Source organism: Phaenicophaeus curvirostris, chromosome 3 (genome assembly GCF_032191515.1).
Source record: "Phaenicophaeus curvirostris isolate KB17595 chromosome 3, BPBGC_Pcur_1.0, whole genome shotgun sequence".
In the NCBI taxonomy this organism is placed as follows: domain Eukaryota; kingdom Metazoa; phylum Chordata; class Aves; order Cuculiformes; family Cuculidae; genus Phaenicophaeus; species Phaenicophaeus curvirostris.
Genome location: NC_091394.1, coordinates 69,101,880 through 69,122,735, shown reverse-complemented (window position 1 = coordinate 69,122,735; position 20,856 = coordinate 69,101,880). Strand labels below are relative to the sequence as shown.

The 20,856-nt window shown below is 44.9% G+C and overlaps 1 protein-coding gene across 1 annotated transcript in view; it reads right to left on the bottom strand.

Annotated features, from left to right (window-relative positions):
* ZBTB10 (zinc finger and BTB domain containing 10) overlaps positions 1 to 4,300 on the bottom strand; it is a 28,955-nt gene extending 24,655 nt beyond the window's left edge. Inside the window, exon 1 of the mRNA XM_069854283.1 lies at positions 3,377 to 4,300. Coding sequence (XP_069710384.1) covers positions 3,377 to 4,279 — 903 coding nt within the window. The 5' untranslated portion in view covers positions 4,280 to 4,300. The remainder of the gene's footprint in view (positions 1 to 3,376) is intronic.
* Between the last annotated feature and the right edge of the window lie 16,556 nt (positions 4,301 to 20,856).

Sequence of the window (20,856 nt, the reverse complement as noted above, 5' to 3'; positions counted from 1 at the left end):
AAGCACGTGCAGCTACAAAGGAAAATTACCTCAAAAGACAGCCCTATCAGCTGCACACATGATACTCCACTGCCGTTACACATACCACAGAATCACTCACACAAAACTCAGCAATCTAAAACTGTTCCATTAGGTGCCCAACATCCAATGGAGTAGCACAAGGTCTGGTGAAAAACACTACATAAAACCACAGTAAATTATAGTCCTTACTCGGAAGGCCTGACTTCCTCAACTTTTCTTTGCTCTAAGAGTAATTCAAGAAGTTAACTTAGAGCACTATAATGCAACTCCTACATCTGAAGCACGACTTCTATTCATCACCACTCACACAAAGCAAACAATTACAGTTCACATGGAAAAAATAACACATCAAAGGCCTTCCTCCTTTTGGAGAGCTTCTGCTTTAAACCAACATGCCTGTTATGCTGAAGAAAGCTTCTCTGGCACTATTTCCAAAGCTCAGCTTCAAATTATGTCCAGAGAGAAAATGTTTTTAAGAGGCAGCTTTGAGGGGGGGAAACCCCCAGCAGCCAATAAATCTGCATCTCTGGGATCTAAATTCATCACAGAATTAAAATCTTCTACAGTGTCCATTTCTTAAGATTTCTGCAAGACAATAGTCCATAGTTTCAAGCTGATAATATCTTTCCTTAAGCCTTAATATAGAAACAGACTTTTGTCTCAGAGGCACTGACACTGACAGTTCAATACCCTTGAATTACAGCAGCTGCAACCACTTCTGATGTATTTCAGCATTCCAAATTAGATGTATCCCAAAAATAAACCAAAATCATCATTCATTTCTTCATGAGTGTAATATCCAGCAGACCTATAGAAATCTCCACTGCTTTACTGTCTTAACACCTACAATTTCCTTTCCACACCCGAACAGTGGCACCGAGCCATATGTTTATTAGCAGCTGCTAAACATGCCCCACAGTTGAAGCTTGTCAAGTCAAGAATACATGTGTGTTGTCTACAAGACAAAGGCTGAAAGATCTCTCACAAGTTTCATTAAATCTAAACGGCTTTGCTACCTCATTATGTATGTTTGAAATATGGTCAGTGAACAAATTACCTACTTTTGTTCCAAGTATCTGGTACAGCGTTAAGGAAAAAATGGGGCCATTGTTTCGGCATTAATTTAAACATATGTATTGAGAGAAATTCAAGTGCTATTAAAAGTGTGAAAGGATATGGAAATTAAGCATAAAAGCAGAAAGAAAACAGATTCTTAATCAGATCTGTGATAGAGCAAGTGTATCCCAAAAGCGCACCACAAAGAAAACTACACTGACTCTTGGGAGAACTGCAATTCTTTCCTCCGTAAGAAGTTTAACTGAAATGTAATTGCACAAGGATACATACAGCACTGATGACCACTTGAAAATACCCATCTCTCTACAGCTACCTTGTAGAAGCTTAATTTGTCCAAAACTTATCTTAAACACAGTACAAAAGAATTGGTGACGCCTATCCTACTGTTTCACTTATTATTACCATTACTAAGGCAATATAAATATTTTTTCTTAAACTGTAAGCGGTATAAAAGCAGAAGCTCATCTTTTCCATGACAATAACAGATTAAAATTCAAACAAATACTTACATTAACTTCTAGGCTACTGTGATATGCAAGCCAATATTCTGTCTCCCCCTTACGCCCTCCCAGTATTTACCACTCTTGCAATGATTGCAACAGACTGGGAATAGGAAGACAGGGAGAACAAAAACCAAACCTACTAAATTTAGTAGCAAAAACCATTTGGATGATGTTTTATTTATGTGTAGCTCAATGGGGGTGAAAGAAACTTCCAAGTGTGGCATGAATTAGAAACATCCAGTGACACATGGAACTGCACAGTGACAGGACATACCTTTACAGGGTAATCACTTCCAACTTAAAGTCAGAAACTAGGCAACAAGGTGGCAAGGGATATACTGCAACAACATTAGACAAAGAATATTTTCAAAGAAATAAATGAAATGAAGAATGAAAGTTTCAGAATTAGAGGCAAGTTATTTAAGGCAAGTTGGACCAAAATATTGCACAGTGAATAGCAAACCTCAGACTGGAGGAAGTTGATAAGACACTTACTACTATGAAATGTTTCTAACAGTAGCTGCCTTAGAAACACACTAACTGAAAGGACAGTATTGTTCATCTTGAAGGTGAACTTTTCATTTACAAATCCAAGAATAATATTTTGGATAACTGGTATCTATGCACCATTAGGTCTTCCCTGGAATTAAAACATGCGCTCCTTTTCCTAGGAAAACCAGTTCTAAGAAAACTCACCTTCATCTCACGTTTTATCTGTCATCCTGCTACCCTACCCAAACACTAGAACAGCAGTTCCTGTCCAAGGTAGCCTGAGCTCCTTAATCTGCTCAAGCAATGAGCCCAATTTGAAGTACTACACTACAATTCGGACTCCAGATACACCTATACAACCAAGGTGCGTGTTTTAATTAAAACTGAGCTCTAAATAGTGAAAACTGGGTGATCAGGGATTCATTCCGGCTAACGGCTCAAGTTCAGCCAAACACTCCAAGTACTACCCTAACCTGAAGCACATCAGCGTGTGCCCGCTGGCAACTTTAACGTCAGCCAGGCGATCCGAGGGAACTTTAGCAGCGTAGACAGACATCCTTAGGAGGAAAGGCTGCAGAGAGCTGGCGATTCAACACGAGCGTCCCTCAAGAGCTTTTCATCCACCTATGTTCTAGAGTTAGCTCCGCCTTGTTCGCAAAAACAGCCAAGAAACACAGTAATTTTAAGTTCAGCGAGGAACACGAGGACTTTCTCTAGCCCCAAAGCGTCAGAGGAGTGCTGGCATATTAACATGGCTTTCAGGAAACCACACGTTTATCTCAAACATACACAACGCAATTGCAGACTTCTCCCTCAGCAACTCAATCTAAAGCAACACAATCAAAACAAGATTTAAACGAGAAGGTCTCGGCTACCCAGAGTCACCCGAACAGCACACAGGGACCATTAAGAAAGAACAGCGAGTAACTCTAATTTGTGGGAGCACCGGTTTCACACGGGGAGCCGGACACTGCCCTCCCCTCCCCGGTACCGCAGAAGGAAGTTGTAACGAGTGTTTTTAAATCAGTGCAGCAACACTGCTACTCCTACGCAACTTTTTCCCACATCGCTGGTTTATCTCTACGAGATAAACTAATGACAACACCGCTCGCAACCTCGGAGCACATAACGCACGCCAGGTACGGCCCCAAACAATGGTCGGTGCAAACGCTGCCGGACGGCAGAACGGCGCCGCCCGCCCCGCTCCAGCGCGAAAGCCCCCGCTCCGCGCCCAGCATGCGGAGCCGCTGGACGGAGCCGGCGCCGAGGGGACCCCCGCGTACCTGCTCGGGGCTGACGGGCTCGTTGAGGCGATGCTCGGCGGAGAGGTGGTGCCGCAGGAGCAGGGCGCGCTTGTAGTTGCGGGTGCCCTTGCAGAGCTCGTCGTGCCCGCCGGGCAGGGCCCCGCCGGCGATGATGAGCTCGGGCGGGGCGGCGGCGGCCGCGGCGGCGGTGCACCAGGCGCAGGACATGAGGCCGGTCTCCTGGCAGTAGTAGAGCCATGGGAACTCCTTGAGCCAGGAGCCCTGGAAGGAGATGTGCAGCTTCTGCAGCAGCGACTTGGGCCGGGCCAGCGGGAAGTGCCTGACGCTCTCCCCCTCCCCCGCGCCCACGCTGCTGCCCTCCGCCTCGTCCCCGCCGTCGCCCCCCGACCGCCTGCTGCTGCTGCAGCTGCCGCCCTCGGCGCCGCTGCCGTCGCCCAGGCTGCCCCCTTCGCCGTCCTCCTCGTCGTCGCTGCTGTCGCTGAGGGACCCGCCGTCCTGCACCAGCTCCTTCCCCTCCAGCAGCGGCTCCAGGCTCTCGGCGCCCTCCAGCTCCATCTCCTCGTCGGCCCCCCGCCCGTTGAAGGGCTTGCGCGGCCAGCCCGACGCCTCGCAGCCATTGTTGTTGCCGGCGGCGGCGAGCAGCCCCCCGCCGCCCCGAAACGCCAGAGTCCGGCGGTTCCTCTCGGCGAACGCGGGGCCGGCGGTGGCGGCGGCGGGGGGCGAGGCGGCGTCCAGCTCCTTCTCCTCGCCGGCCTCCAGCTCCTCGGCCTCCAGCCCCTCCAGCTCCGCTTCCTCGTCCGCCCCGCGCCCGTTCAGCGCCTCGGGGTCCTGCCGCTCCCAGGCCTCGCTCGCCGGGGTCGCCGCCGCCGCCAAGCCGCCGCCGCGGAACGCCAGGGTCCGCCGGTTCATCTCCGCGAACATGGCGGGCGCCCCCCGCCTCGCGCCCCTCGGGAAGGAGGCGCCGGCCGCCGCGCGGGCAGGGCGGGGGCGGCGGCGACCGACGCAAACGGGAGCCCGCCCGCCCGCCGCGCCTCCGGCCTTCGATGGGCGCCGCGGGGCTCCTCCCGCAGCGGACCCCCGGCTCGGCGGCGCTTCCGTCCCGACAGGCCCCGGCTCGGGTCGAACGGCAAATGAACAACGGGCTGCTCCCACAATGCACCGCGGCGGCCACCGCAGGGGAGGGGGAGCGCGAGCGGGGGGCGGGCGGCCGGGGTTGGGGGGGAGAGGGGAGGGGGAGGGAGGGGATGAGGTAGAGGTGGGGGGGCGGGCGGCCGCCGCGGCGCGCGACGCAGCTGCCGCGCGTCACGAGCCCCCGCCCCGCCCCTACACAGCACTGGGGGGGGGGGGGGGGGGGGGAGGGCGCAAGCACGACCCCCTCCTCCTCCCTCCCCCCCCACCACCCCGTCCCCCAGGGCCCGCGCTCCCCCCGCGCACGCGCAGGGAGGGCCCCGAGGGGCGGTGGCGGCGGCGGCTGAGCCCCGCTGAGGTGGGGGGGGGGGCTCGCGCGCGGCGGTACCGTTAGGCGCGGGGCGCAGGCGCGCGCGCGCTGCCCGCCACGTGCCGGCTGGGGCGGGGCCCGGAGCGCGCTCGAGGCGCGGGCAGTGGCGGCCTCTGAGAGTCCCAGAGTAATAGAATCACAGAATCATAGAATAACCAGGTTGGAAGAGACCCACTGGATCATTGAGTCCAACCATTCCTATCAAACACTAACCCATGCCCCTTAGCACCTCATCCACCCGTGCCTTAAACACTTCCAGGGAAGGTGACTCAGCCACCTCCCTGGGCAGCCTGTTCCAGTGCCCAATGACCCTTTCTGTGAAAAACTTTTTCCTAATGTCCAGCCTAAACCTCCCCTGGTGGAGCTTGAGGCCATTCCCTCTTGTCCTGTCCCCTGTCACTTGGGAGAAGAGGCCAGCACCCTCCTCTCTACAACCTCCTTTCAGGTAGTTATAGAGAGCAATGAGGTCTCCCCTCAGCCTCCTCTTCTCCAGGCTAAACAACCCCAGCTCACTCAGCTATTCGTTATAAGGCCTGTTCTCCAGCCCATGCACCAGCTTTGTTGCTCTTCTCTGGACTCGCTCCAGAGCCTCAACATCCTTCTTGTGGTGAGGGGCCCAGAACTGAACACAGGATTCGAGGAGTGGTCTCACCAGTGCCTAGTACAGAGGGAGAATAACCTCCCTGGACCTGCTGGCCACACCGTTTCTGATCCAAGCCAAGATGCCATTGGCCTTCTTGGCTGCCTGGGCACACTGCTGGCTCATGTTCAGTCGGCTGTCAACCAACACCCCCAGGTCCCTCTCCTCCAGGCAGCTTTCTAGACAGACTTCTCCTAGTCTGTAGCACTGCATAGGGTTGTTGTGCCCCAAGTGCAGGACAGAATCACAGAATCACAGAATAACCAGGTTGGAAGAGACCCACCGGATCATCGAGTCCAACCGTTCCTATCAAACACTAAACCATATCCCTCAGCACCTCGTCCACCCGTGCCTTAAACACCTCCAGGGAAGGTGACTCAACCACCTCCCTGGGCAGCCTGTTCCAGTGCCCAATGACCCTTTCTGTAAAGAATTTTTTCCTAATGTCCAGCCTAAACCTCCCCTGGCGGAGCTTGAGGCCATTCCCTCTTGTCCTGTCCCCTGTCACTTGGGAGAAGAGGCCAGCACCCTCCTCAGATCCCTTTGCAGAGCCTCCCTACCCTCCAGCAGATCAACACTTCCACCCAGCTTAGTGTCATCCGCAAACTTGCTAAGGGTGCACTCAATGCCTTCATCCAGGTCATTGATAAAGACATTGAACAGGGCTGGACCCAGCACTGAGCCCTGGGGGGCACCACTTGTCACTGGCCTCCAGCTGGATTTCACACCATTTCCCACCACTCTCTGGGCCCGGCCATCCAACCAGTTTTCCACCCAGGAGAGCGTGCGCCTGTCCAGGCCAGAGGCTGACAGTTTCTCAAGCAGAATGCTGTTCCAACCGGGCCTGGATGATCTTTGAGGTCCCTTCCAACCCAACCCATTCCATGATTCTACAAATCTGCCCCTCTCCATTTTATACCCACTGCCCCTCGACCTATCACTACAAGCCTTTGAAAACAGCCCCTCCCCAGCTTTCCTGTAGCCCCTTCAGGTACTGGAAGGTCACTAAGAAGTGGGAGAAGAAAGAAAGAGTGAGGGATAGGGAGGCAATTGCTCGCCGCCTCTCCCAGGCAGATGGGTGCTCAGCTGTTCTTGAGAAAAAGGTGGTTCCCTTCCCTGATTTCTCCGCTCTGCTGCAGAGCGTGGTCATACTGACACCGGCAACACTGGCGGATAACTCTCTTACGACTCATTTTGGAGTTCTAGAAAAAAGCATCCTTCATCAGGCCTGGGCAATGCGAGGGAGCGATCCCTGTTGATCCTGCAATGAGGCAAAAGCTGTTACTGAATGTATTTCTGACTTACATTTCCCAGAAATCTTATGCATATTCTGCTACTTTTCAAGGACTAATGTTAATATGATTATGAACTTAACAACAGTCAAAACTCTTGGTTATTTGAAGCTAGTGCCAGCTTTGCCTGACCTTGCGTTTGAGATAGGGAAACGCTGGAAACAGGTGATTACAGAAGAGGAGACATGTCTGTTCAGCACAGATCACACTTCACACAAGGCGTTAGCATGTCTGAAGAATTAATAGTGCCTGGAAAAACGCTGTCTAAAAGGAAACACACTGACAGAGGGACATTCTGTCTAACTGTAAAAAATACAATTGCTTAAATGAAACTTAACTCTAGCTTAAATCAAAAACAATCCACTCTTTGTTATAGTAAATAATTGTGTCGGTACTGCACAGAATATTTCTTCCATTGGTTAAGGTCGCCTGCCCAGTTGTCACCTCCCCACCACTGTGCACCCCCCATTTGGTCGCTGGGGGGACAGGATAGGAAGCAGAAAAGGCCTTGGTGCTGTGCAAACGCTGCTCAGCAACCCGGAATATAAACCACGGATCCATCCAACCTGCTGTGAAAATAGTGAGCTCCATCCCAGCCAGACCCAGCACAATGGATAGTGGAAGGTGTCAGGGAGGGATGACTATGAAATCTTCCAAGTGATGAAGTACATCATTGTAGGTGTCATGCAATGTCATATATTCGGTAATAAAGACATTCCTCGGTGTTTTGGCCTGGAAATATGCAGGGTTCTGGGAGAGTTGACTTTGACTTAAACTTTTGAGAAGAGTTTGCAAGACTACTAAAAATGCTGCATGCAAAAATGCTTTTTTCCTTCCAAAGAGTTACTTTGGAAAAGGAGAAATTTGGTAGAAACCATTAAGAAAATCTTTCTGAAACTCCAAGAGGGAAAGGGCAGTCATTCATGGAGAAACACAGAAACTCAAAAAGGCAGTATCAGATTTTCAGGAGCAAAGATGGTCTCAAAGTAGGCAAATGGGACAGAGGAGTGATGGGAGATAAAGATTTTTGAAATTTGCTGTGCCTTACTGGGGCACAGGGTGGAGACAGTGATTCAGATCTGGGTACGTTGAAGCAGAGGGTTCTAATGATACAGCAGCCTTGGTAAAATGCAAAACTGACCCGTATTTCATCAAGTTTTAAGCTTTGTGTTGTACCGACGTTTCTACGTTCCTGTGACGCTTGATCCTTCCCCGTCAGCATTCATCAGCTGTCTAGCATCTAAGCACTCACTGCTTTAGAATTTCTTACCCATTTTATACTGCTTTTAAAGAAACATTTGGTGTTGCCGATTATTTCTCATTGTAAGTTTAAACTAGTGCAGATCGCAGCAAGCGTATACAGGAAGTTTACATGAAAAATCCCTGGCAGGAGTCATATTTACAGAGCAGGTTTGTTGTGATCTCAGGGAATGTAACCTGCACCCAGTACTGCTGTGTTTAAAACCTACCCCATGGACACCCAGGAATGAACTGGGGTAAGATATGTAGGAGGGACAGTAGGATAATGAACTATAGAGTTGTTCTGAAATGCAAACAAATGTCATTTGGTTGTGGCAGGCAATCTAGAGTGCTAAGAAATGATATAGGATCATAAAATAATTTAGATTGGAGGAAGCCTCTGGAGTTCAGTCAGTTCAAAGCAGGGCCAACCTCAAGGTTACAGTCAGTTGCTCTAGGACAACATCTCAGACACTCCTGGACTGCTGGCTGGGAAGACCTTTGCCAACAGCTCCTCCCAAATCCTCTCATCACGCTTTTTCTGTGTCAGCTTGCTGCAAGGTATTTCATGACTGTACAGTGCACTCAGCAAAGGGAACTTAGCCAAGTCATTGTAGCTAATTTAATTGGTCTATAATGGCTCTGTCACACCAGAATTGAAGTCATATCATTCTGTTTGATGATTCCATTTTACTTAGCGTCTTCATGGATGCAGGTCTCCCCAGGAAATCTTAACTTTTGCATAACACGCTTTTGTCACCAGGTAATTCACAAAAATTTTCAAACCACTATTTTCATTGCAGAAATTCTTGTTTCTTCAGTCTGAAATCTAATTCTCCAGATATAACACGTAGCTTCCTTTTTTCTTTGGTAGCCCTTTGGTTCTTTCTGCTTCTTTCTCCTGTGTTAAAAAAAGACATAAAAATTTCCCACAGTTTATTGGGAAAGAGTCATAAACTGTTTTGACTTCCTGAAAAAGAAGTAGTTGTGTCTCAGTCTCACATGAGAATGTTGTTGTTGTTGTTGTTGTTGTTATTATTATTATTATTATTAATGCATCGTGATGTACACACTGCTGTGGTGTGGCATATTGCTCCAAATCTAAAGAACACAGCTACCAGTCATTGGTAGTACTTCATGCGGGGAGCACATTCTAGGAAGGCATCAGTTGTCACTTATTTTGGTTTTCTAGGATCAAGAAGTCCAATATTTTAAAAAATATTTAAATGGGCTTAATGCATAAAACATTGCATAAAATCCCATTCTCACTTCATCTATATATGTATCTGGGGAGAACAGTTCATAAAACTCCTTGTGGGTGAATATCATTCCTAATCAATTCTATATCTAACAGTACTTAAAGCCTATTCCACCAAAAGTTTTAGATTTCTGTTTGTAATTTCTGCTGAATTAGGGTTTCAGTGAAAATAAAATGCAGGCTCCTACACAAAGAATAGCATCTTTAGCTTTAAATGATAAAACCTGTGGTGCAAGACTGAGGATTAAATTCTCATACTTGTGTGGTGCCTGATGTAGAGTACCCTCTTCATTAAAGACAGTGTATTATCTGTAGGGGTAGTGAGCTTGTTACACACATCCAGTGTCTGCTTTTGTGCAGCTCTAGAGGGTGTCTAAAGTCTGATCTAACTCTTACAGAAACAAGTGAGAAATAGATAATGACCTGAGAGACATCATGCAACTCCAGTGTATACCAATCATAGCATTTTTAGCGGAATGCTACTGATACTAACAGCATGTTATATCTAGAAAGATTTGTGTCCCAAAATTCCTACTGTGACCTCAGAAGCACATTCATGCTGAGGCTGACTCCTCCAAGAGCTTCTGAAACCTATGTTGTCTGATCCCTACAGCATGTCTCTGCAATGGAAGTCCGTACAATAAAGAAGACTCAACTGAAACCGGTGGGATGTTTTCTGATCCCTACAGCATGTCACTTTGTAGTATGAACTGTGCTGCTCCATGGAATAAGTACTAGGAAGAGAAAACAGTGATCAAAGCCAAGGAAGGACTTGGAAACCTCAGTGCCGTTCCTAGTCTGAGGTTATGCCCTTGCTACATGCTCAGGGGCTGCTGAAGTAGACAGAATGAAGCAGAGCTTGGCGGCTCGGGTTCAGCTGCCTAGGGAGCAGAGTGCATTGGAAAGAAGGCTTGTGTGCTGAGATTTCAGTGCTATTCAACCTGGCACAGTTACATCTGTTCCTGACACAATCTGTGCTTCCAGATTACAGTCAGAGAAGACTTTTGAAAGTGTAATTCCCAATAACAGAAACTTGTACTTTTGTCAAGTGTCAGCAGAATTTTTGGTCTACAATCAGTAGCTGTTTCTGCAGTAAACTGAACTAAAATTCAATTTGTGCAGTTTTTTCCTCTTGGAATACCTCGTAAGTGGTATTTAAAAGGTAAATCACAATAATTTTCAGGTCACTGACTTAATTTTGCACAATCATACCTTGTGACCTTACACAGGATAGGAAGGTATCATGAATTAAAACTTACCATCCATTGTCTGATAATTATTCCCTTGCACACTCTTAGCACTCAGCCAGTATGAGATAACACACCTTTACCTAGCCTTTCAGTGTAATTGCATTAACTTTGTCTTTGCTGCAGAATGACATGTTTATGTGGACAGGTGTTGTGCATGTAAGATGCTGTATCTTGTGTGTACTTGTACAGCTATGGGCAGACAGCGTGTTCCAAATCTAGCAGTGCCATTTGAAGGTTTTGCCAGTTTGCACCTACTGGCTACCCTTTTGATGCTGTGCTTACTATTGCCATAGTTCTGCTGGTAAAAGGGTTTGTTTAAGAGTTCTTTCATTTGCTTTAGGCAAAGCGAGCAGGTTGGTTTAAACCATCTTCATTGACTAATCCATCTGACTTGTTGGAAGCCCACAAGGGAGCACTCGCTTAATTCCTTCTGCCAACTGAGCTGCGGGGGTGGAAGCTCTGAGCAGAGGAATGGTAAGAAACAACTATATGAACAATGATGTCTCACGAACTGGCACACCTGTCTGCGAACTGAGTGCCAGCGCATGACTTAGTCCTGCACGTGCTGTGGGTGTTATAGCTCTTCCAAACATGTCCATGCCTTTTCTGTTGCTTATTCCCGGATTAATTATCTTTCATACAAAGTACTTCTATAGTGCTTTAACAATAGAAAACAATTTGAAAGCATCCAGAAATGTTAAAGCCTTCTTATTTGGCAAACCGAAAAGTCCTAACAGGTGAATATTGATGACTCTAGTCCTGCAGAATTAAATCCATGATTTTCTTATCCAGAACCTCAGCTGCTCCTTTTAAGTGTGTCAGGTGGATGGGAAGCCCTGGATGTGGGCTAGCACTGCTGCCCCCCAGTCAAGGGACAGTCTGTTTTGGCACTGTGTTTCACACTGATTTTACACTACAGGAGGAAGTTCATAGAGTGGAATAGAGTCCAGCCTTCGTTCCCAGTTTGCACATTTTCTCACAGTCGCCATGTGTGTGACCACTATTACTCTTGTCCTATTACTCTTGAACTGAGAGGGGTCCAGTTGCACACAGGGCTTTGTCTTTTCTTGTATTTTCAGCCTGGGGCTTCTAGACATCGTTACCAGTAGACTGGTATCCACTGCTGTTGGTGCTATTACGACAACTAACTATATTGCTTCTTCTGGAGGAAGTTCTGCTTATTCCAGTCTTCTTAATGTTGCACATTTATTTTTTGTTATTTCTTCTTTTTCTGCTTTTTTGTTATTTCTTCTTTTTCTGCTTTTTTGTTCTACACATGGACAGTGCTGCTATTTGTTTTAGTCAGTCACCTGCAGCCTTAATGAAAAATACTTTTTTTCCCCCAGCAAAGCACTTGAGCATGTGTTTACCTCTAGATAAGTGTGTTTTCATGTGCTTCCATGAAGAAAGGACATACAGTTTCGCTAAAGAGATTTTATTTTTTCTGAAGTAGGACTGGAGAGCTCACCTGAAGCTTGCTGCAGGAGGTGGAAATCTGCTCCTTGGGGCCAATTGCTCAGGCAATGGAGGGATTTTTTTTCTTTATTCCCATGGCTACAGCTATGGCTAGTTTAGCCTTAGCACACACAAGGCATTTCCTCTAAGTTCCAACCATCATTTAAAGTAACATAGCCTGTTTCTACCTAAGGCTTGTTATTTTTTAGTCTTTCTTATTAGCATCTTTCTGATCTTTTTGTCCATCTTTGGGTTAGGCATCCACTTGAAAAGGAGTTCAGCTCTGCAAGTTCCTGGATTTCAGCCTTTACCCGACTAAAAAAATAGCACGTTGTTGGTATTTCTTGTCTTTTGTTTCTTTAATGGTCCTCTATAGTAGTCCTGTATTTTTCAGTCTGTAGCAAGGACAGATGCACTTCATCAGGGAGTGAATGAGCTGTGAAAGATCAGGAGGAGGAGAATGAAGCTTCTCTTCTGGGTGTTTGAATAACCTTACTTTCCCGGTGACTTTGATCAGTGCCTGTTTATTCAGGTTACAGTATTCTCCTAACTTCGGGCAGTTGGCTTAGGATAATCCAATTTAGCCCTCTCTTTTCAGCCTAATTTCCATCTCTTATTTTTCTAGATGATCTTTTAGATTTTTCTTATTTCTAAGTCTGCCAGTGGCCTGATGTTTCTCTCTTTGTCTTAAGTTAACAGAGTTCATAAAAGGCATCTATCTTCGTTAAACCTTCCTCATATTAGTTACTCAGCAGTTATTACAGTTACCATGGGCTGCAGAATCTCAACTGAATGGAGTTAGTCCATGCAGTGGTGAACAGGAGTGAAACTCGAAAATTTTGCTTCCTCAAATATCCTCCTTGTAGGACAATGTTTGTGAATCCCTTTATTGGGAGGACATAAAGAAACAACATAAACTGATTTATTATGGCACACTTTGCTAATCCTGCAATTCTATACTGCAGATATAATTGTAACTAGATTTACTGAAGGGAATTTGAGTCATTCCTTAAAATATTTTTACAGGATATCTTTAAGAACTCAGAAAATAAAATTTAACTCAAAATTCCTTAAATTGAATTAAATCTTTTAGCAAAAGGTGTTAATGCCAGATCAGTAAAAAACAAGGTTAGCACTCTCAAATGTTATTGCTGATGTACTCATTATAGGATGGTGCAGTTTCTGCTGTTGCCAATGCCAGACACAGTCATCTTTTCTTCTGGCAGCCTTTGGCAGGCAGTGCACAGGCACGGCTGCATTGCAGCTGCAGGATAACTCAGACAGGGACCAAGTGGAAGAGACTCAACTTCAAAGCAGGTCCCAAGGGAAGGAGGGGCAATCCTGGCAAAGGCCTCCCTGCACTGCCCTCTGAAGAGCTTTCTCCAAGGTCAGTAGCTGCACTTTCTCTGAGCTGGCCTTGAGCTCAGGCAACCAAACCCATGGGAGAATGGGAGTGGGATCTGGGCCCTGACACTTGGGTTTGTCCTTACTGAAGTCCCCTGCCCTCTCCCCCAGCCATCTCCCCCAGCCATTCCCTGATGCTCCTTTTTATTTTCCCAAAGCAGGGTAGTGCAAGCAAGGGAGAAATTCCCCAGCCACACTGGATGCTTTTGCACTACCCTTGTGCCATCCCTCTCCCTAATGTACAAGGGAGATTAGCCATCAAAGCTCCTAGCCTGCCAATATGCTCCTTTCCACAGAGAGCGCTGCATGTGTTCCCACATCCACCATTGATGACTTCATGCCTTCTGTGGTCCCTAATCATCAATTGGTCCCTAATTATAAGTGTAATGGCCATCTTGAATCCTCTGTTTGCTGTCTGGGAAGGTATTGTCTAAAGAGTGGAGACTGGTCCCTTCATCATGACATGGACCTAGAGTATGTCCCAGAAGCATCAGCACCTCTGATGCCTGTCTGCAGTATTCTTACTCAACATCCTTTATTTTCCTCTTTGTGGTATAGACACACTGTTTTCCTAATGTAATTGAATCTTAACAGCCTTGTGTTCTGTGAGGAACATTGTTTTTTTGCCAAATGGGTATATAAAAAAGACGTATCTAATTTCTCTAGGAAACACTTCCCCCATGTTTATAATATTGCTAAAATGTGAACTCTAATGCTTTGTAATAGCCTAGTTTAGTCAGAAAAACTTCAGGCTTACCTCAGCGTAACTACTTATGTTTTTCTGGAAGTTGTAAGTAAACTGGAAAATTGATTATGTATGTGAGAGAATGAATTAAGGTATAGTACTATTAACATGAAATCTAAGTATCTACCTGACTTTCTGTCAGTGTATTCTGTAAGCATTCCTAGAAATTAAGCATATAACATAATTGAATTAATTATGTCAAAGCAGAGTAAAAAAAAAAGCCCTGCAGACACATACATATGCATGGTTTTTAAAAATTACATTTGGCACCTTTGTAATATTTTTATTTAATCCAGGGAGACTACTTTTCCAAAACCAAGTGTTAATGCTAAAGCACATTGCTCTGGTCACCCAACTACATCAGTACATTCATTTCAGCAGTTTGATTGAGTTTCCAAGGACACAACATAGTGATATCAGCTTTTGTTCAGAAATCTCAGCAAGACAGCAGTGGTGCTCACAGAATTTTTTTTTGAAGAATTTACCTGTCCACTGTAATTGCCTCTGTGTGAATACACAAACTCACAGTCCGTTCAGTCCACAGTTTGAGAGCAATTCTGGGTTTCTTGTTGATACCCAAGCAGGGGCTCATGAAGCTGGCAATGTTTAATCATCTCTGTTTGGCCAAGAGACTCCCATCTCATCACAACTGCTGTGCTCTGTTCTCATATTCATTCTACAGCAACTGCACACTTTTTCTGCAGGAGATTCTTGTCACCAGTGAAATCTATGTGGTGTGGGAAGGTTGTAGCAACTCTCTGCAACAGCAGCGGTTCTTTTAAGTGCGCTTGACAGCTATTTTCTATTTTTGCATTAACTGGTAGAATACTGATCAAAACTCAGGATCTCAGTTTGTGTTGTTAGAGTGTGCTGTTGTCTGGGAACTGCGATCTGGAACAGCAGTCTCCAAACTTTGATAGCACACCCCTATCCCTAAAAAAAAATTGTAGCATGCGCACACAATAGATGTTAGTTTACTTACTTAGAAGCATAGAATCATAGAATCATTAGGTTGGAAAAGACCTTGGAGATCATCAAGACCAAGCGTACCTGTCCACTACTAAATCATATCCCTAAGCACTTCATCTACCCACCTTTTAAATATCTCCAGGAGTGGTGACTCAACCACCTCCCTGGGCAGCCTGTTCCTGTGCTTGATAACCCTTTCTGTGAAGAAATGTTTCCTAATGGCCAACAGAAACCTCCCCTGGTGCATCTTGAGGCTATTCCCTCTCGTCCTATTACCTATAATCTGGGAGAAGAGACCAGCACCCTCCTCTCTACAACCTCCTTTCAAGTAGTTGTAGACAGCTTCCTCTTGTTTGGGCTAAACAACTCTGGTTCCCTCAGACACTTCTCATAAGACTTGTTCTCCAGCCCCTTCACCAGCTTCAGTGCTCTTCTCTGGACACATTCCAGCACTCAATGTCTCTCTCATAGTGAGGGGGCCAGAACTGAACACAGTATTCAAGGTGAGGTCTCACCAGTGCTGAGTACAGCAGCACAATCACTTCCCTGGACCTGCTGGCCACACTGTTTCTGATACAAGCCAAGGTGCCATTGGCCTTCTTGGCCCCCTGGGCACACTGCTGGCTCATGTTCAGTCAGCTCTCAACCAACACCCCCAGGTCTTTCTCCTCCAGGCAGCTTTCTAGACAGACTTCCCCTAGTCTGTAGCGCTGCATGAAGTTGTGTCCCAAGTGCAGGACTCTGCACTTGTCCTTGTTAAACCTCCTGCCATGAGTCTCAGCCCAGCGGTCCAGCCTGTTCAGATCCCTTTGCAGAGCCTCCCTGCCCTCCAGCAGATCGACACTTCCACCCAGCTTAGTGTCGTCTGCAAACTTGCTAAGGGTGCACTCGATGCCTTCATCCAGGTCATTGATAAAGACATTGAACAGGACTGGACCCAGCACTGAGCCCTGGGGAACCCCACTTGTCACTGGCCTCCAGCTGGATTTAACTCCATTTACCACCACACTCTGGGCCCGGCCATCCAACCAGTTTTTAACCCAGCGGAGGGTGTGCCTGTCCAGGCCAGTGGTAGCCAGTTTCTAAAGTAGAATACTGTGAAAAACTGTGTCAAAGGCTTTATGCTACATCCACAGCCTTTACCTCATCCATTTATAAATTGTATGCATCTACTACCACACTAATAGATTAGGCACTTCTTACACAAAAATACAAATTAAAAAAAAAAAAGATAGGCTAAAGCTGAAATAAGCACTTAAAAATTATTTAAATTAAAATGTATTTTCTTGCCACACCTCAGTGGCTTGTCTTGCACACTCCCTGGGGTGCACACACCCCAGTTTTGAAAACACTGATCTAGAAGATAAACTGAAGCTTAAGGTGAAAACACAAGACAAAAATCAAGAGAAATGTATTTATTCTTTGGCTTCAATGTATTCTGTGCAGGAGGTTAAAGGCTTTCAAAGTCTGGGCCAAGACTATGGAATGAACTCCCTCAGGAGCCAAAGACTATCACAAACATCATCATCTAAATGCAAACAAGAGTTCTTTAACCTGCCTTTATGACATAAATACATTGGAATATATACATTAAAGAAAAGCACCCAAATTGCTAAAGCAAATAATTCTCTGAACCTCTCCCCTAGGGCAGAGGAAGGGAGAACAAATGATGTATTGCTTAATGCACAACTGGAAAGCAATTTGGTATTGCTGCAATGGGGTGAGAACGTGAATAGACTAGTGTCTGCTAGAAAGCTGTATTTTTTACTGTTTCTACTTGACTGAATATCTGCACCAATGTGAATTAAATGTTCATTTCAGGTCAATAGGCATTATATATTCATTTTTAATTGGATACTACTTGTTAAAGATTCTTCTATTGTTTTCTTCCTTCTACAGTGGTATTCTGACTGTGGAGCTATGAGTAAATTGCCATAAATCATTTACTCTAGCTGTGTCTGGCTGTAAAATACACTAATTTATTGAGCTCACTTAAAGAGGCTTTCTTGGGTCATATTTCAGTAAAGCTGGATTGCTTGGTAGGCACAAATCTAAATATAGATCAACCGGTAAAATATTTGCTTCCCAAATTGTCTCAAAGAAGTATTCTGAGTCAGAAATATGGTTAATACACAGAACAGTGAATTCCAACCTTCCTGGAGGAACACCGCTGTTTTAATTGAAGGATGAAGTTTATTTCACCCTTGGGCTTTGTTAACTCTCTTAGTCTTTGCATGAATTGGGATGAACCTGGAGTCAAGACTTTCTCTGTCCCTGTGTCCTTTGCATAAGGGAAAGTACAAGAAAAGAAATGCTGCATGCTCCTACTTAGTTTACGACAAGCAATTCACCCCAGATCAAGTTTCCAGGTACGTGTAGGAATGGGAAGAGACTGACTTCATACTTCATTCACTGCTTTTCCAATTATGACAAGAGAGCAGTCTAGGTTTTACGAGTGATTAGGGCTTGCTAGAAACTTGCGTTTTACATTGCAAAATGTACCTCCTGAAAATAAATTGAATTTTTGTAGGCAATTTTTATTTTGTCACAATATTTCTGTTTGCCTGATGTTCCTGGGAAGTTGCATCTTTCAGTGTAGCAGAGTGCTTTCACCCTGTCTGCCTTGGCTGGTATGTTATGGAAGATGTAGTCTTACCAGCTTGCCATGTCTGTGGGAAAGAGTGAGCTATCTTTACTTCAAACAATAAGCTCTTTCAAGCTATGGAGTTCGACCACAATGGAAAATAAATATTTAATATGAACTGGAAATAAATACTTTTAGCCTTGTTTCAACACTATTCCCTACCATGATATTTCCTAATCAAAAGCTTTGAAATGTGTGTTCTGTGCTTTCCCAAGGTGTATCTTGAAACAGTACCTTTAAACAGTTAAACGCAGATACTGATATCTTTGAGTATGAGAGAGTAACTGTTGGTGAAAAATACAAACATCTTGGTTGACTAGTGTAATGGTAAATAACACTACAGCAGAATTTACATATATTAATAGATTCAGAGAATCACAGAATGGTTTGGGTTGGAATGGACCTTCAAAGGTTAAGTCCATCCCCCTTGCCACAGGGAGACATCTTTCACTAGATCAGGTTGCGCAAAGCCCTATCCAGCCTGACGTTGAACACTTCCAGGTATGGATCATCCACAACTTCTATTCCAGTGTCTCACCACATTCATCGTAAAAAATTGCTTTCCTTATATACAATTGAAACCTACCCTCTTTTGGTTTAACAATGTTGCCTTTCGTCCTGTCACTTAAGGGCCATGGTAAAAAGTCTCTCACGACTTTTTTTATAAGCCCCTTTTAAGTATTCAAAGGCTGCAATAAGGTTGCCTTAGTGCCCTCTCTTCTCTAGGCTAAGAGAGAAGCTCCAACTCGCTGTCTTTCTTCGTGGGAGACAAACGCCAGACCTCTGATCATTTTCGTCGCTCTCCTCCGGACCACCCTTCACAGAATGACAGAATCTTTTAGGTTGGAAAAGACCTTTAAGATCATCAAGTCCTCCCCTTAACCTAACACTGCCAATCCCTAAGTGTCATGTCTACAGGTCTTTTAAATACCTCCAGGTATGGTGACTCCACCACTTCCCTGGGCAGCATCTTCCAATTCTTGACAACCCTTTTGGTGAAGAAACTTTTCCTAATATCTTATCTAAATCTCCCCTGGTGCAACTTGAGGCTCTTTCCTCTTGTCCTATCACTTATTACTTGGGAGAGGAGACTAAACACCAACCTCATTATTTAACAAGTTCGTGTCTTGACTATTGCTGAAGTCTGAATCTTGGTGATGACTAAGTGCCAGTTTCGTGTAGGAAATGTTGAAATGCTAACCTTCTTTGTGATGGTAAAACAGGATGAAAACAGATACTGACACTTTATAATTTCCCAAGGGAAGGAGTTTCTAGATTTAGCTTGACAAACACCAAGAACTTCCTTGGCAAGTTTTGCATACGCCTATCACTTAACTTTTCTCAGGTATTAAATACTTCATCTGAAGTTGATCTGAGTATGAAGTAGGGCATTTTAGTAACACTTCCATAACATTTGGTGTAATAGCTCAGTAAGTATACTAGCAATTTGCCTCTTGCCCAATCTTTCATAAATAATGCATGTTTTGTATCAAAGCCAATATTTTAAATCTACAACAGACATAGAAGTCACAAACAAATGTTCATGTGGGAAAACAAAAATGCAAGATTAATTCTGTTAGTGTGCAGTATTTGAATCTTGAATATATTAACCGTTATTTCTGAATAACTGTTAACTTTGAAAGTAAAAGGTTAAAGTAAAAAGTAAGCTGTAGTGTGATGGCAAGTAGACTGAAGGATTTGTGCCTAGAAGTATGACTTTCTAGTATTTCAAGAAGTGTGTTTGAAGAAATTGGTGAATATTGAGAGTTACCATATTGCTCAAAAGGCTGTTATGGAAACATGTCTTTTTTTCTGAAATTCTTGGCCAAAGTGTCACTGCTAGCTACTTTATTATATTTCCCATTTAACAAATGCACTTGATGCATTTTTCTACTCTTTCAAGTGAATTAATTCATGCTTGTTTAATTTTTTCAAGACAGAACTACCTACTGTGTGCTACAGTAACCCATGACTACTCCTGAAAATCTAATCAAAATTATATCTGGCTTAACTAATCTGTAAATGACACTCAATAGTTTTAGTATTTTACACAGTGCAAATTTTGCTTCAGAGTTTTGGAAAAGAATCATTGCCGAATATTCCTGCAAATCGTATAATTTTGTTTTTACCTTCATTATATTATACATTCAATGGCGTGAAGCATAGGTGCATGTTCACATTACTGCAAACAAGCTAAAACATAAAATGTCAATGCCTCAGCTGTACTTTGATCCCTCTGTAGACGTTCTTACTCTATAGTGAACATGAAGCACCTTCATCAATTAGCGTGTGGACTACAAGGTTACTCTGATGTACTTACTCAGTGCCCCAGTCTGTATCGTAGGATAAAGAACACATGCTGCTGTTTATACAGTTTATATTCTTGTTATCAGCTCTGTACCGTCATGGTCCAACACAATAACCACAGCTGGCTTGCCTGCCTACACTGGACTGGTTAGCCACCAAGCTGTGGCTGTTTAGGTTAGCAAGCTTCCAGGCAGCAGCAACCTGCTTCCAAGTTTGGACGGTGTTCCTCATGGCATGCTCTGGTGTTGGATGATTGGGTTACATGCTTCACCAGTAAATTTTGAAGAAGCTATTCATTCTTTCGAGGTTTCAGGACAGTGGAGTTGCATTTCTCTGAGGTTATACCCCTGCACCAAATATGGGAATTAGCATGGGCAAAAATCTCACAGCCTGCATCAGATGTCTTCAGTTTATCACATCACCAACAAAACCACATGACTGCATCATCAAAGCCTGTCCTCAGAGATCATGAATCATTGCTGACATGTCCTCTTCAGGGTCCTATATGTCTGATTTAAATCTTTGCAAGTTAACAAGGTAGCTAAATGCAGGAATGGATCAGCTTCCTATTCTGGATTGATCTGAGGCAGCAGGGAGAAGAGAGAGGTATGATGAACTTGCAGAGCTTGTCAGCGAAAACAGGTGGCACTAAAAGCCTTCTGTCCTGGTTTCATCAAGGGAAGACGAGCTCTCTCACAATGCCTAATATGCACTACCTTAGTATTAGTGAGCATTAGCTGCTATGCAGTTCAGTTAGGATAGATGCTTTTTAGCCTGACCTGGCAAACTCTATAAAA